Genomic DNA, 24,458 nt, shown 5'->3' with positions numbered 1-24,458 from the left:
GGATGCAACCTTCTGAAGACACCTGCAAACTTCTGCTGTTGTGCTAATTTTTGTATTAATGCTGCAACGGCTAATTTGGAAAACAAATGAGCTTAAAACATTATTTTCATGCCTCTCAACAAATTTCTATTATAACACAGCTATAAATATATTGTGGAGATTAAAATAAATGACTAAAGTGGTCATTTTGCATTTGTATGTAAAATCACGCCAGTAACACGTTTCAGACTAAGAGCAACCATTGTCGGCCTCGCAAAACAGCTGCACATCTGCACTTCCCTGGGTCCTACATTCATTACACTCTGACGTGGTGAGGTACTCCTCTCAAAAATATCAGAGAAGGAACTGCTACCACTTCAACTTTAGGACAAACTACCAGAGTCCCAAAAAGAAAATCACCATTTGAAATCAGACAACAAGATACGTTTGGACCCAGAAAACAGCGACTGGTGTTCAGCACCATCACGTTTCTTCTGGCAGTGTGGGTTTCCGCTTCCGACGTAGGTGTCTCAGGAAAGGAACCCAATGGGAGGGGGGAGTGTGCAATGACCGCGTTTGCACTCAAAACCTAGCTTGTTCTGTAGATTCGCAATAACAGCTTTAAAGTTGTTTTTCTCCACTCTGTGTATTTATTTATTTATTTTTCAAAAGCAGCTTCAGGCCTTTGCAGCAGTGACAGACCCTGGTTAGAAAACATGACATCTGACGAATGTGAAACTAAACCGCAGAACAACAAAGGAAAGCCACACATATTTGTAACTTTGTGCAATGATTAATCAAAGACAGGTGGATTCACGGCCTCGCTCTCCTCTTTGATTCCTTGAGATTAATGCAGGAGTTGCAGAAAGGGCGGAGCAGCATAATCTGCCATGCTGCTGAGGCTGTTCACCGTGCAGCAGCTCAGTGCACTGCGTGTGACATTCATGCTGCTGGCATCAGACCACTCCTGGGTTTTTCCATCATAGAACTCAACGTTACAGAGGGTGATGTCGCCTCTGGAGCCTCCCACTATGAAGAGGCGGTCATCGATTACAGAGATGCCAAAGTTGCTGCGGGGGATGTGCATCGGAGTGATGCTGTGCCAGGTGTTGGTGTTGTGGTTGTAGGCCTCAACAGTAGCCAGACGCCTTGTTCCACTGAAACCACCTACCTGCATAAGGAAACAACAAGAGAACATAATATTTAGGTCTCATTGATGAAACAGGATCTGATGATAGGTGCTACGAAACACCATTTTTAGTCCGAACTAAACCCAGATATCAACAAAAAGCTTACAGCAAAGATTTGGTTTGCATAGGTGATAACTCCAATTCCACTACGCCTGCAGCTCATGGATGGGATCGTGGTCCACTGGTTTGTGATTGGGCTGTAACACTCGGCTGTAGCCAAACAGTACGCTCCATTGAAGCCGCCACAAATATACACCTGGAAGTGTTTAAATGAAGGGTTTTTCAATTGTGTTCCAGTGATATCCAACATCTGATGTGTTTTCTAAACAACAAACTGCTTCGTTTCACCCACCTTGCCATTAAGGGTTGCACAGCCAGCATCACTCCTTTTTTCATGCATGGGAGCTATTAAACTCCACTGGTTGGTTCTGGGCTCATAGCGCTCAGCTGTTTCAAGCCTGGTGTGCCCATCGTGGCCTCCCATGGCATATATGTACCCATCCATCACTGTAACACTGATGAAGCACCTTCTGGAGTGCATTGGTGATGCTTCGTGCCAGGTGCAAGTGCTCAGGTCAAACCTGTTCACAGAGCTTAATCTCTCTAAGCCGTCAAATCCTCCAATAAAGTAAAGAGATCCATTGAAGAGGACGACACCATGGTAGGTCCGGGAAGTCTCCTCACTGAAGGGTATTTTAACCCATAGGTCATAGTTGGGATTGTATGACTCGATCACACCGGTGGGGCTGCCATCAGTCCAGCCGCCCACGGCCAATAGGATTGTAGGAGGCAGCCGTAGGCGCGCAAGAGAGTTGTAGAGCAATGACCTGGAAAATGTCTTCGTCATGAGGTCCAGGATGTGGCTCAAGGTCTTAAGGGCAGTTCCTCGAAACTCTGGATGTATCTTTACCAATTCATTCTCAATGACATTTTCCAGTATGTACCTTGGATCCAGCAAAGCGAGTCTGACCTGTAAGGAAAATAAGGAAAATGCATCAAAACGGTCTGTCGAGCCAGTGTCAGTTTATGCAGAAGTTATGATTCATGCATGTGCTCACATTAGGTATGAGCAAAGAGAAGTACTGGATCCGTTCCTCTGGTGCATAAGTGACCCACATGAGGATGGCTTCATAAACTTTCTCCTCCTGTTTCACACTCAGCACATCACTCTTTGTGATTTCATTGAGCTGCTGCACAGAGAGCTGAAGGAAGTCTTCAGAGGTGGCAACCACCTCCTCAAAGTGCCGCAGCATGAAGTGGAAGGCCTTGTCTTTTAGCTCGGGGTAGCAGAAGGTGCCTGTAAACGCATACAGGTCCAGGCAGTTCTGCGGTGTCAGCTGCTTCTCCAGGAAATCACAGCAGGTTTGTAAAATGCCCACGACGTCGAAGCGGTCTGCCGCCACAAAAAGCTCCCACACATTTTCTTGGGTGACATCAAGAGAACCGGTGTAGACAAACTCGACAAAGACTCTCAGAAAGTCAGCTGACATGTCGGGAATGTCATAGACCCGACACGCTTGGGGGGACCAGTGGGTAAACAGAGACCTGCATGTTGAAAAACACAAGACAAAACAGTTTTACTTATTTGACACTACCAGTTGAGCAGAATCCTCTGATGGACAAACACCCTTTGAAAAAAAAGACTCACCTGAAATATGTGCTGCAGTTACACAAGATGATTTTGTGCACGTGAAACTCAACACCGTCCACTCTGAGCACAGCGTCACACAGCTGCTGCTCAAGTCGGAGTTTGTTATAAACTGAGACGTCACACATCTCTGCTTTTCCTCTACGCTCCTGGGTTTGACCTGCTCAACTTACGTCTGCTGCAGAAATAAATTAATAAGAAGAATGATAAGAGAGAGAGAGAGAGAGAGAGAGAGAGAGAGAGAGAGAGAGAGAGAGAGAGAGAGAGAGAGCTAGCTCAGGGAAGTTACTGGCATCATCAAGGGTTCTAGAAGTGATGTGTGTGTGGTCAACGCATAACCAGGAATCACATTTTAAAAAACGATCTATGGGTGATAATAAAGAAATAAATTAAATTGACCCTTGCTATCTATAGATCCTCCACCAGAGGGCAGCTGACATGTGTAGGAATCAGGTAGGAATGGACATGGCAAGCACTATATTCTATTGAGATTTCCTCAGCTCCAACCTGGACTACTTAATCATGGAGCTCAATTGAAAATTGCATGTTTGTACAATTATTTAAAACTTTCCAGAGTCTTTTAAAATGTATTTAAAGAGCAAGTCACCCCCTACAAGAAACTTACTTCACTCCCTCTTCATGTTAGAAAAATGAAACAAATGCTGTTGCCTAGCAGACCGAGGGCGGAGCCGCTAACAAACACACACACACACATAGGCTCACAACGGCATTGTGACATCATAATGTACCAGTTTACATCATAGCATACCTCTTAGCCAATAGTGGTGGCAGATTTAAATTCCAATGTAGTGCAGAGTTTTTACCCGACGACGGTTCAACACTGACAGTTTTAGGCAGAATATTTAAATTTTAACTAAAATGCACTGAAGTGCCAAATTATTGACCACACATGTCTGCAGCAGGATTAGACACACATTTATATAGTTTATCAGCAAAAAAAAATGTTGACTTGGGGGTGACTCGCTCTTTAATAAAAATTTTACGCTATTTTACCGTGGAGCACAGATCTGTGTCCAGAGCCTGAGCCCTCGCTCACCACAGCATCTCAGGTTTGTATTTGAGTACTTTTTCTCTGACGATTGACTCGATCGACTTGTTCAAAACACACACATTTGATCAAATGTTCCCTGTTTATTTGGGTTCCACTGAATCTCTTTTGTAAGAAACACTTAGCATCCTGGTAGCACAGCATCATAAAGAGAGAAACACAAACCACAAACAGCAGGTGGGCATGAAAACCTCTAAAGCAGGGATTAAAACGTTCCCAGAATCCTTCCTGGTGGACAGCAGTTCAACGTCTCCGTCAGACCAGGGAGCTTTCTGTGGTTTATTCAGAAATGACCTCACGGGTTAACAGAAATGTACCACTTGTTTTACCACGCAGCTTCTACTGGAGCCACCTGGTGTGGAAGCTGCAGAGTTACAGGTGTCTGGGTACATTCTGATAAAATGATCATTAAATCCAGTTTTTCTGCTGAAAAGACTAATATAAACTAAACACATGACATCTTCCCACGGGGCGGTTCAAACTGAATAAATAAGGTGGTAATAAATTCAGTTTCCACAACAGTGATGGTAAAATAACATCTAATCCTCTAATTTAAAAAAAGACAAAAAACAAACATTCAGACTGGTTCTTTTAACTTACTGATCACTATGAGACTTTTAAAACTAAAATATTATAATGCAGTTTTAGTAAAACTCAGCAATGCAAACGTAAAGCATCCTTTGTGTGATTTAACATTCAGATACATTTTAAATGATGCAACCTGTCCAGACTGTATAAAAGTAATCCTGAATTAATCTGATTAGATGAACGTTTTCTGGAGTGTTTGTATTTTATTTCTTTTACGGTCGTTTTTGTAAAACTTAAACCCGGACACACACAACAGAACGTCATCAGCTTCAACGTGTTTTAGGAACCGGGTCAAACTAAAGCACAAAATCTGAACTGCAGCTTTTGTCTAAGAGAGAAAAATTAAACATTATCCCCAGATTATATTTAATCTGACTTATTTTTATAGTGTGTGTGTGTGTGTAACAGCTGTCACAACAGTCAACGCTGACCGCGATCTCACGTTTTTTTCCATGAATGTGCGCACACACATGAATACTACCTATGTGAAGGAGCTAGTACTTTTAACCAGATTATCAGTAATATTTAAACTGGCAGTTACCTTCTTCACAGTACAGCTGTAACCCAGAGGAGCCAAGGTCATCATCCATATGGTTTCCTTTAACTAAGAAACAGTTTCACACAGGAAGCTGCTTTTATTTGAAATGCCAATTTTCCAGCATTTAAAACAAAATAAAAACAAACAAACTTCCAAGCTGGTGGAATAGAATCCTTGAAGTCTCAGTTCTCTGCAGAGCAACATGTCTGATCAGATCTGCTTCTTTAAGTCTTTTTCTTCTTGTTGTCCTGCAGGTTTGAGTTAGCAGCTTCTGCTGTGCCACAGGTCTGACCACGTCTGCTCTCTGGCTGCAGACACTGCAGGGGGAGGGTGGGGGAGGGTCACAGTGGTAGTTTGGTTGGACTGAGTGTTCAGTCGGTGGAGAAGAGATCTCCTGCAGACGGAAGAGGAGCCAGACCCCCGGTAACGTTGGGTAGAAGGGACAGATCCGGGAGACTCTGGATGTGGGACTTCAGCTCTTTTCTCACATGAGTAACTCTCGCCAGCTTCTGCTTATAATCCTGCAGAGAACCGCATACGGATCACTTCTGTACAACTAAATGCTAAATGTAACTGCAGCCCAGCCTGCCAGACAAATGCACACAGGAATGAATAATAAAGAGATCTGCCTCACCTCCAGTTTCTTCTCCCTTTCCATTAGCGCCTCCTTCTGGCTGCCGATGTACTCAGTCAGCATCCGAGCCAGCTGCCTGCGGTCCTCCAGCTCTGCAGCCAGCCTCCCGTTGTACTCGGCCAGCAGCAAACAGGCCTCGTCCACCGTTTTGGACAGTTTATCTGCAGCCTCCTTGTCTAGGTGGGTTTCGTATTGTTTAAGTCAAACATTTAATTGTATATTTTCAACTTGAATCACAGCGACAGAATTCTAACCTGTGATTTTCTCCAGCAGGGAAACATCCTGGACTTCCTGAGGCAGTGAGGCAATCTTCTGACGGACAGCTGCATCACCTGATGCAGCGTTCTCCAGGTCCTGCAGGGCTTTCACCAGCTCCTCTGTCTGGAAACAAAAGCCGGCAGTGTGTTAGAAAAGGAAATACGACAAGGATTAGATAACCAGGGATGTGAGCTTTCCTACCAGCTGGTTTGCAGCGGTTTCTGTGTTGTGAGGAGACATGTGGCTCCTGTAGTCATCATCATCGTCTTCTTCTTCTTCTCGTTGTTGAATTTTTTGATAACTTCGTTTCACGGGCTTCTTCTCTTCTGAAAGGTCGGGTTTGGAAACACCAGAACATAAAATCCGTTTTAGATCACACAGCTCATGTTCTCCGTGTTTAACGAGAACAAACCAGGTGTATCAGCTCTTTAGCCTTTCACTACATTACTGCTCACGTTTACAGACACGTGCAGCAACAACAACACAGTCTAGCTTTCCAACCTGCGGGTCTGGGACTGTTAGAGTCTTCGATTGCCAGTTTGAGCTGCTGAATGAAGTCAGCTCTGTAGAGGCTTCGTTCCTTCCAGATGTTCAGAAGTCTCTCCATTTGCTTTTTACAGCCTTCATCTGCTTCACTGTGAATTAAAAACACAAAACAAACGGAATTAAAAAAAATTAAATTAAAATCTGCACTACTCAGGGTTTACTTCCTTCTTTTGAGATTTAGAACAAGATGAAGAATAATAACATTCGATCTGCAACCCAATAGGACAGATGTTTGGATGTTTGAAGGCCAATGTGTGCATGCCGTTTTCTAAAGCAGAAGTATAGTACTATCTTAAAATGTTTGGGCGAACTTTACACAGATTAGAAGACACAGTACATTTATAATTACCTGGAAGTAGTCTAGAGAATGACAGCAACTGCGTATTTTAATTATGTGACCAAATAACAATTTTTTAATAATTCAAATTGAATAAATCTAAATAATCAAACGGTTTAGTTTAAAAAATGCATCTCACAAACAACAAAACATCATTTACTGATGTCCGTGTTAAAAGGTACCTGGCTACGTGGGAACAGGCATCCACCAGCACAGTCTCAAAGTCTTTGGTGAACTCCGGTCCTTTCTTCTTGCTGTTCTGGATCACATCGTTAGCCAGATACAGGAACGTCAACTTCCTGTTGCTTTTAGCTGTAGAAACACATAAAAATACATTCCATTCATTTTATTGTTTGTAACATTGCTTTTCTTTAGGGATGAACAATATGTCAGCATCAATATCGGTATCAGTCGATGCTAGTCATTTTTAAGCATATCGTATCGGTTTGATAAATAAAACTGGGCCGATATTAACAACCAATATTTTTTCCATCTCATCTCCATTTGTTTGCCTGTTTCGGGGGGGGGGGGGGGTAATTGTTTAGTCATGTGAACAGTGCACGGTTTCCCCCAGAAAATGAGTTAAGCCTGGTCGCACGCTCCGTCCTGCAGCGCTCCTCCGTGAGAGCGGGAGTCGGGGGGGGGGGGGGGGGGGGGGGTTTGCACACGTTCCGCTGCTGTTTCTCACCAGTATCAGCTGATGGAGGACTCTAGTTTTGTTGCGCCGTTCGTGTCAGCGGACACGGTAGGGTCTGGGAGGGGGGCGGGCATGGCGCCTAGCCTGGCGGGTGGCCAAGCAAAGCCTGGCGGGCCACCAGGCTTATAAAGCGCTGGGTGAAACCCTGCAGTGAATTAAATCATCTCAGAGGAGTAAATGTGTGTGGGGTGTACATAATAACGTAAATTCAGCTTTAATAATTTTCATTCTTTACAAAATCTGTTGATTTTAGAAGCATAAACTCATTCGCTGCCAGCTGTTTCCTGATCGCCAACGGCCTTCGCTGCCAGCGTTTCTCACCGTTTTTACAGTTTTTTTAAGAGTCACAGAACGTTGTGCGCTAGGATGATGTCGACGCCAAAACAACCAAAACTAAGAGTAGACTCGCCTCTTACATCAGGAAGAATCCGCGTGTTTTGAGCGTTATCCATTCTTTCATAATCCGTTATCGAATTGTGATCGGCAGACGCTTTTCCGGTTCGCGCCTCACTTTTTTACAGGAACGGCCCAAAACGATCTCCTAATACATGGATGTTCTGCTTCCTGATCACATGACGTGTGACGTATGCAGATGAAGATCGGCGTCAGGGCTGAGATGTTTGTTCTCTCAGCACGGGGGCTCGTTCCGAAGCTCAAACTAAAAAAATGCAAATGACGACTTTAGTCGTCAATGGCAGTGAATGAGTTTATGTCAGTATATCGGTATCGGCAAATATCGGTTGTCGGCTATAACAGTGATCTTAATATCGGTATCGGCCCTAAAATTTCATAGCGGCGCCGGTGCATCACTACTTCTCTTCATCTAGTTTACTGCAACTTGTTTATGACTGTGTTACAGTGAATCTGCAAGAAGAAACTATTTGACTCATTAACTGCCACTGACGACAAAAGTGGTCATTTGCATTTTTTTACTGTGTGGGCGTCGGATCGAGTTCCTGCACCGTGAGAACAAACATCCCAGCTCTAAAGCCGATCTTCATCCATGTACATTATATGTCACGTGATCAGGAAGCAGAAAACCCATGTGATAGGAGATCGTTTTGGGCCGCTGTTGTAAAAAAAAGTGAGCGAACCAGAAAAGTTTTTGCCGATCACAATTCGACAACGGATTATGAAAGAACGGATAACGCTAGAAACACGCGGATTCTTCCTGATGTAAGAGGTGAGTCTACTCTTTCTTCTGGTAGTGTTGGTGTTGACATCATCATAGAGCTCTATGTTCTGTGACTCTTAAAAAATAAACAGTGAAAACGCTGAAAAACGTTGGCAGCGAAGGGCTTTTCTGATCAGAAAATGACTGGCCGTTAAGGAGTTAAAAAGATGAAAGAAAATACATTTATTTGATGTTGATATTGATAGTGTCACTAACTTAAAAGTGACATTTCAAGACTCTTAACTCATCATCATTGCAACCCAGCTCTCACAGCTGATGCACATTCATTCATCCATCCGTTGTCTTCCACGTACCCGGAGACGGGTCGTGGGGGCAGTAACCTAAGCAGAAATGCCCAGAATTCCCTCTCCCCAGCCACTTGGGCCAGCTCTTCCAGGGGAATTCTAGGGCGTTCCCTGGCCAGCCGACAGACAATAGTCCCTCCAACGTGTCCTGGGTCTTCCTTTGAGTCTCTTCCCGGTTGGACGTGGCCAGAAAACCTCACCAGGGAGGCGTCCAGGAGGCATCCTGACCAGATGCCCGAGCCACATCAATTGGTTCCTCTCGATGTGGAGGAGCAGCAGGTCTACTCCAAGCCCCTCCCGGATGACCGAGCTTCTCACCTAGGGAGAGCCCAGCCACTCTGCAGAGAAAACTAAATTTGGCCGCTTGTATCTGCAACTTCACTCTTTCGGTCACTACCAAAAGCTTGTGACCACAAATGAGGATTGGAAAGTAGATCGACCGGTAAATCAAGAGCTTACTCAAAAACAAAACATGGATACTGATACTACTTGTACGTCCTGAATAATATACCGCATGGATGGAGTTATTTTCTATGCTTTCTCTTCCATGTTTGATGTAAACATTGGAAGAATTGAAAAGCATCTGCTTATTAATACGTTTGTTAAAATCTGCTTGAAATATGTGACTCCAGCTCATCCTACAACAGCTTTAACTTCATTCAGGGCTATGATCGGACAAGGATCCTGTTGTTATATCTCACCTTTTTTGAGTTCTCGGTGCCAGACTTTGACGATGAGAGCCGAGTGTTTGCGGTGGTGGATGATCCACAGAGACAGAGTCTGGACGCTCTGCTGAGAGCTGCTCAGCTCCGACAGCTTCTTCTCCAAAGCAGATTCCGAAAAGGACGACATGCCAACTGGTTCTAGAGTGTCTAATTCCACTAAAACTGACCCCCACTGGCTCTAAAGCAACCGAGCTCCGAGCTATTTTGGAGAAACTCGCCCAGTCATCAAAACTCAAGTTGTGTCGCTAAACTCGTAGACTTACAGCATTGGACAGCTTTCTACTGCCGGTTACAGATATATATATCTAACGGTAGGAAAGCACTTAAGGAACTAAAGAGCTAACCAATACTTGCTGAAGATGCTTCAATAGCGTAGCTGCTGAATCTTTGTTGAATGCTGTTTGTTTACAGCGATTGCTAACGTTAGCTAGGCGAGCTAAGCAGCCATCTGCAGAACAGTGCAGCCCTGGAGCTCCTCTTCTCTTAACTACGTAAAACAAACACAAAAATCCACAATATTCCTTTTTGAGGTGTTCCAAGCGATGATGTATAAAAGACAATAGCAAAAAATAATTTAAAAAACAACTCACAAACTAAGTTTCTCGCCCTAAATCATGAAAAAAATGCCTCGAAAAATGGCAGCTTGCACTTTCACCTCGACATGTGCGTCGCAGAGAAATGACGTGACAGAACCCGCGCATTATCGAACTGGCAAAACAAAGGCAAAATACACTGTAAAATACTCTAAACACAAAATTGCAAACTCTTATGAACACACAACTCTTTTTACAGAGTTGAATACGTTTCTAATCATTCTATATTTGTTTGCTCACCCAATTTATTTGGCTTAAAACATAATTAAAATTGTATTCATGTAAAGTGTTTACCAAAATGGCTGTCTGGACTTTTTAATTGACTTTTTATGAAGGAGGAGGGCTGTTAATTTCCCACCAGTGGCGAAAAGCTGGAACTGCACACTGCACAAGTATTCTGTTATCAATTTAGAAAAGGAGATGGGGGATTTGGCGCTTCCTAGTGGCATAATGCTGGTGCTGCACTCTTGTTCTGTTAACTATTGAGAATAATGGGGAGATTGAGATTTGGCGCCCCAAGTGGCAACTAACGTAAACTACACCATTGTTCTGTTAACATTTTAGGTTCATGTGTGATGATGCAGTCATTACAATTGCCACATTAGTAAATTAAAATAAATTTAGTACATTTTAAAAATAAAACTTGACTTGCATTGTCAGAAAAATAATAGTAAAAACACAATTCCTGCAACTCTGTAAGCAAACGATTCCATTAGATTTGGTCTTTTAGTCCACTTTAAATCATTAAATAAAATTAATAATTAGATAATCGCTTGTAGCTTGTGTGTATAATAATTTGTCAGTTGCTCACAATGAAAGAAAATGACTGTAAAACATAAACTACAAATCTAGCATACACTGAACTACATGCATTTATTATAACTTGCCTTGTGAAAGAGACAAATGTAATCCAAGTTTGGATGCTCTTCTTGCAGTTTAAGTACATCTTAATAAATAATTTTCTAAATGGCAGCATCACCTTTTTACAAAGCTGCTGTTTGTCTTACCTCGGCTGCTTTTGGTTTCCCAGCTGAACAAACAGTAACTGTGTGTTTATCTTACCAATCACCAGACATTTGTTCTGACGGAAACCAAAACTCAAATTTTAGCCCAGATCTTTGAGTTAAAACAAACTAATTTTCATGATCATTTGCCTTCTTTTTACTGTGGCTGATAAAATACACACTATTCCATTCAAAACAATGGGTTTGGGATCTGCACACATGGACCTTCAGTCAAATATCAGTGCAAAAGATGTGTATTATCATTTGAGGTTCAAATATCAACCAAAATGCAAACCATGGTGCACCTGTACAGATTTTTTTTCAATAGGCAGCAAACTAGATGGAAAACAAATGTAGTTTTCATCTGGAGTGAGATCTCTGTTATAACCAAAAAAATCAACAAGACCAAAACAAATCAGATCCAGAACTAAGCTCATTGTTTACAGTAAATTGAGTTCAGTTGTGACTGCAATTAAATAAAAAAGATGATAAAATTCCAGTCAGTCATGTTTACCTAATATATATATATATATATATATATATATATATATATATATATATATATATATATATATATATACATACATATTTTTTTCTTCATAAAAGAGCAAGTCACCCCCTACACAAAAAAACTTACTCTACTTCCACTTCATGTTTGAAAAATGCAACAAATGCTGTTGCCTGGCAGACCGAGAGGGCGGAGCCGCTAACAAATACACACAAACAGGCTCACAACAGCATAGTGACATCATAATATACCAGCTAATGTCATTGCGTACCTCTTAGCCAATAGCGATGGCAGATTGAAATTCAAATGTAGCGCAGAGTTTTTACCTCATGGCGGTGCAACACTGACAGTTTTAGACAGAATATTTAAATTTTAACTAAGATGCACTAACGTGCCAAAATATTGACTACACATGTCTGCAGCACAACTAGACACTCATTTATATAGTTTATCAGCAAAAAAGGTAGATTTGGGGGCGACTTGCTCTTTAAGGTCCTTGAACTCTAGTCTTTCCCCCAGGCTCAATAGAGGAACAACATTAATCAGGATCACAGGGAAACACAAACTCCTTTACTACAAATTGCAAATCATCAAAGGTGATGTTTCTTTTTGTTGCCACAATTTTTTTTATAATTTATTCTTAGTTTTTTCTAACTATTTCAATGATTTTTCAAGTCATGGTGCAAAAACTATTTACCTCAAAGTGAAACTGATTTTGCAGCATTTCAGACCCTGATGCAGTTTGTCATGAAGAATCTTCTTTTACCTCCAGAAGTTTCTCTGAACTGATCCTGGGATAGATTTCTTTTCAGTGTCCTCTTCTTCTACAAGAAATCTGTTTAATGCCAACTTTTTGATTCCAGCGTGTCCATTAACTCAAACGCCACGCCTGTTAACGGAAAGTCGAACTTGTTTTCTGTTTCAAACCCCAGCAGCTCAGAAAATCTCAGTTTTTTCAGTTCTTCCTGCTCTGTGGCAGTTTGTGGATCAGTCAGGTCCATTTTGCTGTCATATTTGTTTTTCTTTCTGTGAAAATTATTTTTAGAATTAAATAATTTGAACAGTTTTGTTGGCTGACAGCGGACTCTTTGACTTAGATTTGTGGCGTGCAGTACCCAAATTAGACCACTAGATATCATTTTTACTTCATGCACCTTTAAGATTTCAAATTTTCACCCACATGCACCAAATCAAGGAAGAACATCATTTTAATTCAGCATTTGATTCTTTATATTTTTTATTTAAAAAATACATTTTTGTTTTCCTGTAAAAATTCAACAACACAGTAAAAACAGTCCCAACAGTTATGAGTGTATAAGAGTGCAAATTATTTGTGTGCACTTTTTTACATGCATGCAGCTTGTTTGCATGAGGGGAAACATTAAAGTCACACAAACAAATTCAATATGCAAAAAATTTTCTTTGAATATGAATTCTAGAAAGATGCAAAACTCCTCCTCACGTCAGACCAAGACTTTATAAACAACTCCAGAGCTCGAACAGCAGGCGCATCGGAGGTGAAGTTTAGGAATGTTCTGCTCCGTGTTTTTATCCCTTTGCTGGCTGATGCTGCAGTTAGCTGCCGGTAAACTAGACTATACCTCTCGTGGACAGGGGATGCAGCTGCAGGGAGACTACACCTTTGCTGGGTTCTTTCCGCTCCACTACACCAACGAACCCACCAAAGGTCTCCCTGCTTTGGTTCCATGTGATCAGTAAGTGTGCTCCATTCTAAACTTCCAGATGAAGTTCTACTTTTAAGCCAAACGTTTGTTCCACACGTAACGTTTTACATGACCTTTCTCAGAGGCCGCCCCAACAAACATGCGTTTCATTTGATGCAAGCCATGAGATTCGCAGTAGAAGAAATTAACAGCAACTCCAGTCCACACCATCTTTTGCCTGGAGTGAAACTCGGCTACCAAATGTATGACATCTGCTCCAACCCAGCCAGCGTTCTGGCCACACTGGACCTACTGGAGCAACAGAACTCCAGTGGAGCTGGAAAAGCTGTGGGTGTAATCGGACCGGACAGCAGCAGTAATACTTTCACCCCTGCTGTTCTACTGGGGACCTATCTCATCCCAGAGGTAGGAAAAGTAGATCACGTCCCATGTTAGATTGACTTAAAAAGAAACAGTACCAAGATTTTTCCAGGGGTGGTCGTGGCCCCCCCTGGCCAACTCTTTGGAGCACCACTGGGCACATCTAAATTGAAGTCATTCCTTGCTGCAGATTTCTTACGAAGCATCAAGTGAAATGCTGAGCAACAAGCTCCTCTATCCATCGTTCTTCAGAACAATCTCCAGTGACAAGAACCAGGTGGCAGCGATGATCCAGCTCCTGGTTCGGTTCGACTGGATGTGGATCGCTCTGTTGGGCAGTGACAATGACTATGGCCTGCAGGGCATGAAGAGCCTATCAGAGCAAGCATCCAACCATGGCATCTGCATCCCCTACCAGGGAGTCATTCCCTCAGCCTCAGCCAGCACAGCTGAGACCATGAGGAACATGGTGGAGAACATCATCAAAACCAAAGTGAACACCATTGTGGTGTTCTCCAGTAAGACAAAGTTCTTCGGCTTCGTTCCATTTATCCTGGAGAAGAACATAAGTGATAAGGTTTGGATTGGGACCGAGGACTGGTCACCATCTACTCTCATATCAGGGATTCCTGGCATCCAAACCATCGGCACCGTGATTGGAATTTCGGTCAAAGACACATCCATTCCTGGTTTTGAGGATTTTGAGAAGAAGGTAGTTGAAGCTGCGATGCAGCACATGAGTGAAAAGTCTAACATGAGCAGCAGCAACGACTGCCTGCAGAGCTCAGACTTGTACAGCCTGGCCAGGAACAACTTCACCATGGACCAATACGACACCTCCTCCTCCTTCAACGTCTACAAGGCGGTGTACGCCTTGGCTCATGCTCTGCACGAAACTCTTGGCTGTGATGCTGGAGAGTGCCACAAGAAAAACTTGGAACCACATGAGGTAGGGTGATGTAGGCTACTTTTAGCTAAAAATCAGGAGCTTATTTCTGTTTCTCTCTCTCTCCTTCAGCTTCTGCTGCCTCTCAGTCAGGTTAGGTTTTCTCTGGGCAACTCCTCCGTGTACTTTGATGCAAATGGCGAACCCCCCACTGGTTACGATATTGTCTCTTGGGCTTGGAGGGGAACAAAGTGGTCTCTCCGAGTGGTGGGCTCCTTCACACTAGATCCCATCACCCTCACAGTGGATCCTGATCTAATCCAGTGGTTTGGCAATGATGAGTCCAAATCGGTAAGACCAACAGAACCTTCTTATTTCTTCTGCCTGGATTTTTCATCGCTCTTGACTGAACTGGTTTATAAAATGTTCCCCTGTGCAGACAGCTCCATCCTTCTGCTCCCCACCATGCCCAGAAGGCCACAAGAAGCTGCTGACGGGACAGCACGCCTGTTGCTTCGACTGCGAGGCCTGTCCCGAGGCCACCTTCCTCAATAAAAGTGGTAATTTATTCATGAAATAAACAAAACCTCACAGCATCACCAATTTAATTATCTGTAGAATTAAAACTTTAGGTCATTTCTTTTTACCCTAACGAGTAGACGCGTGTTTAGAGAAAATGACTGATGTGTGAGGGGGGTGAACAGCAGATGGCGCACAGCACACGTACATCTGGAGCCAAACTCAGAGTCCGTTTGAACAAAAAATAAATAATAATAAAAAAAAAGACAAAGCATACTTCCAGACTGGTAACAAACACTTCTGTGCAGTTTTAACTTAAATAAGATTTATTTTATTTCCTGCAAAAGACTTTGTGCTGTTTTTCTTTTCTTTTTCAGAGCCGACTCACTGCCAGCCATGTCTTCCGGAGCAGTGGGCTCCCCCAAGCAGCGTCCAGTGTCTGAACAGGACTGTCCTGCTGCTGGACTGGGACAATCCTCTTTCCATTGCCCTTCTCTTTTATCTGGCCACCTGCCTCCTCATGACCTGCAGCACTGCAGTAATCCTCCTGGTCCACCTGGACACGCCAGTGGCCAAGTCTGCTGGCGGCCGGACGTGCCTCCTGATGCTGGCAGCCCTGACCATCGCTGCCTTGAGCAGCCTTTGCCACTTTGGCCATCCAAGCCCGCTGGCCTGCATCCTCAAGCAGCCTCTCTTCACCATCAGCTTCTCTGTGTGCCTGGCCTGCATCACTGTGCGTGCCCTTCAGGTTGTTTGCATATTTAAATTTTCATCCAAGCTGCCTCCAGCTTATGACAGATGGATGAAGAAAAGTGGTCCTGAGATCACCATCTTTCTGGTGTCTGTCACCATCCTGCTGGTTTCTGTTCTCCGTGTGTCTCTGGACACTCCTCAGGTTTCTCGAGACCTCGACTTCTATCCTGATAAAATTGTGTTGGAGTGCAGCAAAACCCTCTCCTACGGCTCAGGCGTTGAACTTGCATTCGTGTCTATTCTCAGCGTCCTCTGCTTTTCTTTCAGCTACATGGGTAAGGACTTGCCGGCAAACTACAACGAAGCAAAATGTGTCACCTTCAGCCTGATGGTGTACATGATCTCCTGGATAAGCTTCTTCACCCTCTACCTCATCAATAGGGACACCTTCACCATGGCTGCTCGGGTGTTTGCCACGCTCTTCAGTGTTCTGACCTTCCTCGCTGGGTACTTCTTTCCTAAAGTGTATATTATTGTCTTCAAGCCAAAAATGAACACCACTGCGCATTTCCAGAACTGCATCCAAATGTACACCATGAACAGATAACACAGGGTAGGGTAACAAATCTGGAACATGTTGATACGCACTCTAGATAACTATGTCAGCTAAATTAATAAAATGTTTCCTTAAATCTGTTCAAAGTGTTTTATGTGGGCTCAGGATACTAGCTCTGATTGACGCAAGAGGGTTGGACCAGCCGTAAAACCACAAGAGTAAGGAAACACTGTCAGTATTTTCTCCAGCTGTCTAGAGCAGCATAACTAAAGGGGTGAACCAGGGTGAAAAGTGAAGTTTTTTTAATGTATGAAATCTGGAAGCTGGAGAGCTCAACCTCCCATTTAGAAACTCTAGGAGCCAAACCAGAGGAGAGCAAAGAATCACATGGAATTAAAAGCTGATTAAAGGGGACAAATGATGCTAAACTAACATTTTGCATCATTTTGTGCTGACACGTGGGTTTCTGCTTCAATAAACACTCTTAACTAAAAAAAAAAACATCATCAGTTTTCTGAAAGATTTTAGTTTTAAAAACTATGTGCCTCAAACAAGCTGTTAAAAAGTCCCTGTTTGTGATGTCACAAATGAAGAAAGTAGGTTAGCACCACCTCTCACGTGCCGCTGCTGGAGGAACAGTGGTCCTATTCTGATCCCCTCCGGGATATCGGATCTTCTCAGCCTATAGAGCTCCGGACCCCACGTGACTCTCAGTTAGTGGACGCCATTTTGGCATGCAAAAAAGTTAAACAAACACGGATGTAACCATGAACATGAACGGGATCCGCTTGGATTTTACTTCGTCGGAGTTTACTTCACACTTTAAAACAGAATAAATCGTTTTATATAGTCAGAAATTAAATAGACTAAACATCTCCGACCCTTACCGTGCCCCTGGGATACTTTTTAAAAACGCCAGAAGATGTCGGAGCGGACTTCTTACCGGCACAACACCGGACCTGGCCGGGGGAACCCCTTGGGATGTACCCGGAGGAGTTGGCTCCGGCGGCTGGGGAGAGGGAAGTCACGCTACTGCCCCCGCAACCCGACTCCGGATACGCGGATGAAAATGGATGGATGGATGGACAAATAACAGATTTACACGTAAGTAGTCTCGGTGAGACAGATAATAGCAATTCAAAGTGCTTTTTATGTGTGATCTGACAATTGATCAACCATTGCTTAAAAATTAAATACAGCTTAGCCGGTTAATTGCTGTGATCATAAAACACGGAAACGGCAGCACGCAGAACTCACGAGGCAACGTTTTACGTGATGTTTACATGTTGCTATGAGTAATAAGACAGAAAAAGCCACGCCAAAATAAGTTTAGGAAGCCCACTAAGAATCATAATAAAAGCATTTAAAATAAATACCATACACAGTTGAGGAAACGTTGGTTTAAGTACCTGATATGAAGCGGTCGCTGCATAAGCGAAAACCTTTACTCTCGGGATCCCACAGCTTCATTTTAGCCCGGTCACTAGTGCGTTTTATTACAATGATCCAACGTTTGCAGCGCTCCGGATCTTGGGGAATCCTGTAGATGGCTCATTCCTTATGTCGTCCGCGTCTGTTCTGCATCCTGGGGCACAACAGGAATCTACCATATTTCCCGTTTGATTGAGTTTTCTGACAATAACAAATAGTCCAGCTGCCGACTTCTGCATGCCAATATGGCGCCGTTTCGATTTGAACTGTTGCATGCCGGGAGAAGTGACGTCAACTCCCGGAGCTCTATAGCAGCCTGAGCGGGGTATTAGTGGGTGTGGCCAGCTCCAGCTTGTTTTCTAAAAGTGACAGAGCCATGAAACGGCTCATTTTGGAAGGTACTGAAAATGTAAAGAACAAAACAGATTTCACTTTATGTGAGATGGATTTTGAGCAAAAACTTCATGAACGTGTTTTATCAATCATACGACTATCACAACTTAAGAAAAAAATCCTAACATGTCACCTTTAAGTTAAGATAGAGGGTAAATTTGAATTTTGCTCGGAGCCAGTAACCTGGCAGCAGCCAGATCTCTATGAGTAGCCCCGCCTCGTGTCGAGTCCACACATTTCATCAGGATTCTCCTGAGTTCGGAAAACTCCAAATCTCGCAAAAATTTGTCTCGTGGCGCAATGTTATGGAGCCAGTGCAGTAATGCTAAAATATCAGAACTATGGCCTGTCCTCATAACTCTAACCAGATCTTTGCTATGGGAGCATTTTGGATCAACTAGAGGTCTCTAAAATCACAATAACAAGCCTAGAAGGAATAAATGCATGGACTTTGCATCATGTTGCATCTGGATGTTCCTAATTTTAGTGACTTCAAGCAGATGGAATAAGTCAGTATAGATGCAGTCTTGTGTTTTCAGTTGAATTAAGATGCTTTTCTAAATTAAGTATGAAGCATGAGGTGTGTATTCCCCTCCTCCAGCAGATCTGGTGGATGAGGTCATAATATTAAGCAGAAAAAAAGAAAAAGTTCTTCAAGTTACTCCTTCAATGTATAAAGTCACCTAAAACTGACCAAGATATTAGAAACACGCATAATCTACTTCCCCTTTCCCCTAAGTTGTTACAACTATTATGTTCCTGCACTGAAAATCACTTTATCCTTCTAGAATGATCACATTTACTTTCTGAATCTCCAGAATGATTACGATGGTTTTACTTTTAAGAGGAATAGTCTTTTTTTCAAATGTTTTTGGTCACTAGGTGGAAAATTGTCATTAATTGATTTAGTTATGAGCAAAACGTCATCTGATTCGGAAACAAGTGGCAGCTGCTGACACAAAAAACACAGTTTAAGTGCTTCAGCATGACGTAACGCAGCATACCAAGTGTGTGTGTGTGTGTGTGTGTGTGTGTGTGTGTGTGTGTGTGTGTGTGTGTGTGTGTGTGTGTGTGTGTGTGTGTGTGTGTGTGTGTGTGTGTGTGTGTGTGTGTGTGTGTGTGTGTGTGTGTGTGTGTGTGTGTGTGTGTGTGTGTGTGTGTGTGGAGATGAAAGGGTCTTTTGTAACTGGGAGGTCAGGACTATTGACCAGCCGATGTGTGAGTAAAGTTCGAGCCCGGCTTTCCCACAGTCTGTCTGTCCACTCGCAGCCAAACGACCTCCATCAACAATCGAAGTGTGCCACGGCTGAACAAGCAGGAGTTTTATTGTCGGAGCACAAAGAAACACAGCAAGGCACCGTGGGGTTCAGAAATCCATGTTCATGTTTGATTTTAAAAGATCAGAACTCAGTTGCAGAAACCTTCTGAAATCCTGCAAGTCTTAAAGTTTTTTGCTATAATGTCCCCTAAACAGCCCCAACCTGAACAATTCAAGATCTTCTTGCATATAAAGTTCATGTTTTACAGGTAAAGTAGATTTTGTTTTTAATTAAAAAAACAAATACAATTCTTGGTCATTTAAAATGGAAATCAGGATGTCTGGTAGCCACTGATATCTCTAACTGGATTTTGAGATAATTTTATTGATCATGCCGGTTGTGCAACAGTTTATTCTACATTAACAATGAAATATCTAACAATATTCCCTTTTCCACGCTTGCATGTTTAATTATTCCCTGGAGATGCATCAGGAGCCTCAATGTGAGTTCCCCTGAGTGAATGCAGAGTGAGATAAGCCACACTTCCTGATTAGAGCTGGACAGCACATCCCTCAGCCTTTGGTTTTTAATCAAACCGGTTTTATCTCCACTCTCCACCTTCACCTATGATCTGATACAATCCCCGGCTCGGCCTGAGCCTCACACCTTTGTCATGCTAATGTAACACTATAAAAAACTAAGAGCAGCTCCTGCAGGAACGTCAGAGTAAGGGGGCCTCATTCCACCTGCTGCACCACACCAGGATGTGTAAAGACAGCGTCAGAGCAAGGACAGGTGAGTATTCTATATTTATTTAAGGGAGAATGTGTATTCATCACAAACATGAATGATAAATTTACCTGTCTCACTATCTGCAGCGCCCCCAGCTTCAGGACCAGAGAGGCTGAAGCTCCTCAGGCTGCTCCACCTACCAACCCGTCACACAGCAGAGATTCTGCAGGAAGACCTAAAAGAGACCTGAGGGGACCTGTTAATTCCCTCACTGTGTAGGAAATGTATTTCCATTCAGTGTGTCGCTGAGTTTTATAACTTCATCATGTTGATGAGATGATTAGTAACAGGTATTCTAACCTGAAACACATCCTTTTTCTGTTTATTCAACCCTCATGGTGAATAATAAACAGTTGTTAATGAAGGACAGTGCATTAAAGCTGTGCTTTGGGTTAGTGATTTACTGAACATGTAACAGTCTGTGATTTAACTTTTAAACTTTGGATTCATTCAGATAAAACAAATCAGCAGCTGAGTCCAAAGTTCTGACTGATATTTGTTTTGCTTCTAAAGAGACTGCATCTACAACTGGGTGTTTTTGTTGTGATCCACCGAGTCGTCAGTAAATACAAATCTGGAAATGTCACATTAAATTCTGCAGAGAATATGTTTTCACTGCAACACTTTCATTTAAACTGCAATTCAAACATTTTAAAATAAAAAGGTGCAAAAACATTAAATCTCTTATTTTTATTAGATTTTCTGCTCTCATGACAAGCCTCTCATTTATGCAATGTTTTTAATTAATTAAAAGTTACATTATAGTCCCCCTAGTGGTTGGCACCAGCATAAGCTTTTATTTTATTTTATTTTATTTTATTTTATACACACGCTACACTTAAGGCTCTGATCCACAATCTGTTTTTAGTTTTTGGACTTTCTTGACGTTTTAAAGCTCTTTTCAAATGTGTTTTTTTTTTCTTTGAAAGGGAAAAATCCTGTTTGTTTGGATTTTTTTTGTTACTTTTATGGTCATTTTAAACGTCAGACAGACAAAATGGGCTTTTATGAAACATAAGAAGCCACAACGTTTGGGGTGTTTTTATGTGATGTACGTAGATGCTTGTTTTATACTATTTATCACATAAAAATACAAAAAATGTCAGAAAAATACAGATAATGTAAGTTTATGAGGTGTAGCAAATCCAAACAGTTTAGTTGCTACTGTTATTTTTTAATAAGTCATTTTACTTTTAAAATTCAAGACAAACAAAGGATGTTTAGGCAGAAGGTCAAAATGATCATTTTTAATAATTGTCAAACAACTTTTATAAACTAAAGTAAAACACCAGCAGAGAACATTAACACCAAACACAGAGGAGATTGTGTACATTCACTGGTGTCCTCACAAGCACGCAGAAATCTGTTTTATTCACATAAATTTGGCATAGATCATAAAATAGAGAAGAAATATTCTTAAACAATCACACATAAACTCCATCGGAGTAAACTAACAAAACTACCGTCACTCAGAACGAATCTCCAGCTTCAAGCAGAAAGGAAAACAAACCCGGTCAAAGCAGGACAACCCTTAACAAGTGAGACAACGCTGGTTTTACTTGTCCATCAATGTGATGAGACAATAAGGACACCCACACACAACGAGCAGGCTGGAAACACATTTCCTACATAGTGAGGGAGTGAGCATGTCTCCTCAGGCCTCAGTGTCCACTACCAAGGCCTCCACACGGGGCCTCTGCTGCTGCCGTCCTGCTGTGTGCTGGACGAGGAGCTGCTGACTCTCTGGTCCTGCTGCTGCTGAGGATGAGAGGTGTCTGTGTTTGCACCAGCAGACAGAACATGCACCGAGTCCCTCCAGCTGTGGTTGTAGCTCTGGTGACAGAGACTGGACTGCAGCTGCTGCCTCAGGAAGCTCACCGTCATCTCCAGGATGTCCGCCTTCTCCAGCTTAGAGTTGGGCTCCTGCTTCTGAAACTCCTTCTCCAGGATGACTTTGAGCTGCTCGATGCAGCTGTTGATGCGATCCCTGCGCATTTTCTCCACCATAGGTTTTCTGATCTGAAAGGAAAAGAACCAGAGAGGTCAGATGGTAGTTTAGTGCATGCAGACGTCGCCACGAGCTGCTTGAAGTGACCAAACCTCACCTTGACGTTGTCTCTGTCAGACATCCTGATGTGGTGGAAGGATGAGAAGTTGTTGGAGCACGGTGACATGTCTGTCTCTGGACAACAGCATCAGCTCTGATTCCTCTGGAGGAGTCGCTTCTCATTTTATACCCCTGATTAGCATAACAAAGCCATGTGGTTCAGGCCCAGCTAGGGTTCCCACACTGGGACCTGTGGGACTCCCAGCACAACTATAAAAGGACATGTCAATAAATCACAGACAATGTATCTGTGCCTGGTATGTTTCCCAAGATAAGCTACAAGTAATTAACACCGTTATCAAGCGGTCATCTCGGAGTTTACGGATGTTTCTGGATCCAGAAATTAAAAATAAACCAACACAATAAAGATTCAAATATGTCAAAAAAAACTTGAGATGAGTGGGGTTTTCTGAAAACTACTAAATACTGAATGTTTCAGTTCAGTCGGTCATTTATGGATTATTGTGATGGATCTTCAGACAAGTAACAAGCTCTTGTATGACTTTCGCCCGAGGGTCTGCAGACCCAAATGATCTGAGTCAAATTAGAGACCAGTCAAGAAAGGAAGAGGGGTCCAGCAGTGTGCCTCGGAGGGGCCTTCATCCTCGCCCAGACCCAGATGTGAGCGGTCCCGTCTCCTCCGTTTCCCACAAACATCAGGATGAATGAGCCAACAAGCACAGCTCCTTAATTGATCATTTGCTGCAGGACAAACAAAGATTTGTGTCCCGATACATCTGGAAAAAGTCCACAAAAGGTCCACAGAAGACTTGGGTTAAGCGTATTGCCCAAGGACACAATGATTGCGACGGACGGGGCTCAAACCTGCAACCCTCCAGTTACAGGACGAACATTTAAGTCCTCTGCCACCATCGCCCAAATCTGCAGAACCTGAAGCATCATTTCACTGAGTAGTGTGTTTTAAGACACAGAGTCATAAATGATCCAAATGTGCCATTCTCAAATGCAGTGATGGAATGTAACAAAGTACAAGTACTTAGTTACTGTACTTTAGTACAGTTTCTGCATCTACTTAAGCCGTTTTTTTAGGCCTGCCTCTTTTTTTTTATAAACAAAAGTACTTTATTTAAGCTTTGTCTGACCCATCTAATGTCTTTTCCCCCATTTAGTTCATGGAATGCACCTGCCTTCCCTCCAGAATCTCACTCCTCACACCTGTTACCTGTTCCCCTGATTACCTCCATCTGTGTTTAAAACCCCTGTCTTGTCCCTCAGTGTTTGTCGGTCAATTGTCTTGTGTCAGCATTGTTTTGGTCCCTCCCTGGTTGTCAGTAGGTCTGTGCTCTTAAATGAGCTTCTGTTTTGTTCTTACTTCTCTAGGTTTAGTTCTCAGTCTTGTTTCCAGCGCCGGTATTTAATTGGCTACATCCTAAATAAAGGATTTTACTTTCAATTGCTCCTGCTTCGTGTCATCTGGTGTTCTGCATCTTGGGTCCTACTCCTCCTGCTCCGAACCTGACAATATGTTGCACTTATTTTACACATATGTTGTACATATGTTGCACTTATTTCACACATATTCTGCACTTTTTAGCACATCTGTTGCACTTCTTTTACACATATTTTGCACATATTTCACACATATGCTGCACTTGCTTAAAACTCCACCAACTCCTAGCACTGTGAAATGAAAACTACCCCTCCATTCCATCCCATACACGCTTTGTTTTCCTCACTCCTACAGGTTTGTGTGAATTTATTTAAGGTTTTATTTGCACAACTACTCTGTTTCTGAAAGGCTTTGTCTGCAAGTGTGTGGGAAGATGAGTTCCCCTCCCACCTCCCGCCTGAGAGCTTCAAATTCCTGCCATAAAGTCTCTGGGACCTGCGGCGGTGCAGGAGCTGCTACCCATAGGCCGTCTCTCTGTGAGTGTGGTATCTCTCGTTTCCCACACTCTGCGCCTATTCACCGGGCCCAACTGGAGGACAATAGAAGTGTGTCTTGTTACACATCACATTAGCT

The 24,458-nt window shown here is 42.8% G+C and overlaps 4 protein-coding genes across 5 annotated transcripts; 1 reads left to right on the top strand and 3 right to left on the bottom strand.

Annotated features, from left to right (window-relative positions):
* Window positions 1–612: 612 nt before the first annotated feature.
* On the bottom strand, window positions 613–5,107 carry LOC139063386 (kelch-like protein 10). Of its 2 annotated transcripts, none has more exons than XM_070545164.1 (6): window positions 5,016–5,107; window positions 2,818–2,995; window positions 2,228–2,714; window positions 1,522–2,139; window positions 1,276–1,425; window positions 613–1,150 (listed from the first exon to the last, which is right to left on the bottom strand). In XM_070545164.1, the coding sequence occupies exons 2-6, from the start codon at window positions 2,943–2,945 to the stop codon at window positions 827–829; spliced, it is 1,707 nt and encodes a 568-aa protein (XP_070401265.1). In that variant the 5' UTR covers window positions 2,946–2,995; window positions 5,016–5,107; the 3' UTR covers window positions 613–826. The 2 variants fall into 2 exon arrangements, with proteins under 2 accessions (XP_070401265.1, XP_070401266.1); XM_070545165.1 differs by having other exon boundaries at window positions 2,818–2,992; window positions 5,016–5,100.
* rprd1b (regulation of nuclear pre-mRNA domain containing 1B) lies at window positions 3,950–10,470 on the bottom strand. The gene is made up of 7 exons (XM_070545166.1): window positions 9,665–10,470; window positions 6,970–7,099; window positions 6,406–6,539; window positions 6,106–6,230; window positions 5,901–6,027; window positions 5,647–5,822; window positions 3,950–5,533 (listed from the first exon to the last, which is right to left on the bottom strand). Exons 1-7 carry the CDS (start codon window positions 9,813–9,815, stop codon window positions 5,384–5,386), a joined length of 993 nt encoding a protein of 330 aa, XP_070401267.1. The 5' UTR covers window positions 9,816–10,470; the 3' UTR covers window positions 3,950–5,383.
* A 2,853-nt stretch (window positions 10,471–13,323) lies between these two features.
* On the top strand, window positions 13,324–16,543 carry tas1r1 (taste receptor, type 1, member 1). The gene is made up of 6 exons (XM_070545081.1): window positions 13,324–13,508; window positions 13,601–13,883; window positions 14,029–14,787; window positions 14,857–15,075; window positions 15,164–15,284; window positions 15,621–16,543. Exons 1-6 carry the CDS (start codon window positions 13,324–13,326, stop codon window positions 16,541–16,543), a joined length of 2,490 nt encoding a protein of 829 aa, XP_070401182.1.
* Window positions 16,544–21,599: 5,056 nt separating this feature from the next.
* On the bottom strand, window positions 21,600–22,599 carry her12 (hairy-related 12). The gene is made up of 2 exons (XM_070545080.1): window positions 22,473–22,599; window positions 21,600–22,386 (listed from the first exon to the last, which is right to left on the bottom strand). The coding sequence occupies exons 1-2, from the start codon at window positions 22,539–22,541 to the stop codon at window positions 22,039–22,041; spliced, it is 417 nt and encodes a 138-aa protein (XP_070401181.1). The 5' UTR covers window positions 22,542–22,599; the 3' UTR covers window positions 21,600–22,038.
* Window positions 22,600–24,458: the final 1,859 nt, after the last annotated feature.

Source organism: Nothobranchius furzeri, chromosome 15 (assembly GCF_043380555.1).
Source record: "Nothobranchius furzeri strain GRZ-AD chromosome 15, NfurGRZ-RIMD1, whole genome shotgun sequence".
Taxonomy (NCBI): domain Eukaryota; kingdom Metazoa; phylum Chordata; class Actinopteri; order Cyprinodontiformes; family Nothobranchiidae; genus Nothobranchius; species Nothobranchius furzeri.
This window is presented reverse-complemented; position numbering and strand designations above follow the sequence as displayed.

Excerpts from the sequence above, each read along its gene's own strand:
- LOC139063386 (XM_070545164.1), bottom strand. The coding sequence starts at position 2,945 with ATGTGTGACGTCTCAGTTTATAACAAACTCCGACTTGAGCAGCAGCTG. Across the intron at positions 2,140-2,227 it reads TCTCTTTGCTCATACCTAAT|GTCAGACTCGCTTTGCTGGA; the intron begins GTGAGCACATGC and ends TTTTCCTTACAG. Across the intron at positions 1,151-1,275 it reads ATGCAAACCAAATCTTTGCT|GTAGGTGGTTTCAGTGGAAC; the intron begins GTAAGCTTTTTG and ends TTCCTTATGCAG.
- rprd1b (XM_070545166.1), bottom strand. The coding sequence starts at position 9,815 with ATGTCGTCCTTTTCGGAATCTGCTTTGGAGAAGAAGCTGTCGGAGCTG. Across the intron at positions 6,231-6,405 it reads TAACAGTCCCAGACCCGCAG|AAGAGAAGAAGCCCGTGAAA; the intron begins GTTGGAAAGCTA and ends CCGACCTTTCAG. Across the intron at positions 5,534-5,646 it reads AAAGGGAGAAGAAACTGGAG|GATTATAAGCAGAAGCTGGC; the intron begins GTGAGGCAGATC and ends GGTTCTCTGCAG.
- tas1r1 (XM_070545081.1), top strand. The coding sequence starts at position 13,324 with ATGTTCTGCTCCGTGTTTTTATCCCTTTGCTGGCTGATGCTGCAGTTA. Across the intron at positions 13,884-14,028 it reads GGACCTATCTCATCCCAGAG|ATTTCTTACGAAGCATCAAG; the intron begins GTAGGAAAAGTA and ends TCCTTGCTGCAG. Across the intron at positions 14,788-14,856 it reads AAAACTTGGAACCACATGAG|CTTCTGCTGCCTCTCAGTCA; the intron begins GTAGGGTGATGT and ends TCTCTCCTTCAG.
- her12 (XM_070545080.1), bottom strand. The coding sequence starts at position 22,541 with ATGTCACCGTGCTCCAACAACTTCTCATCCTTCCACCACATCAGGATG. Across the intron at positions 22,387-22,472 it reads CTGACAGAGACAACGTCAAG|ATCAGAAAACCTATGGTGGA; the intron begins GTGAGGTTTGGT and ends TTTTCCTTTCAG.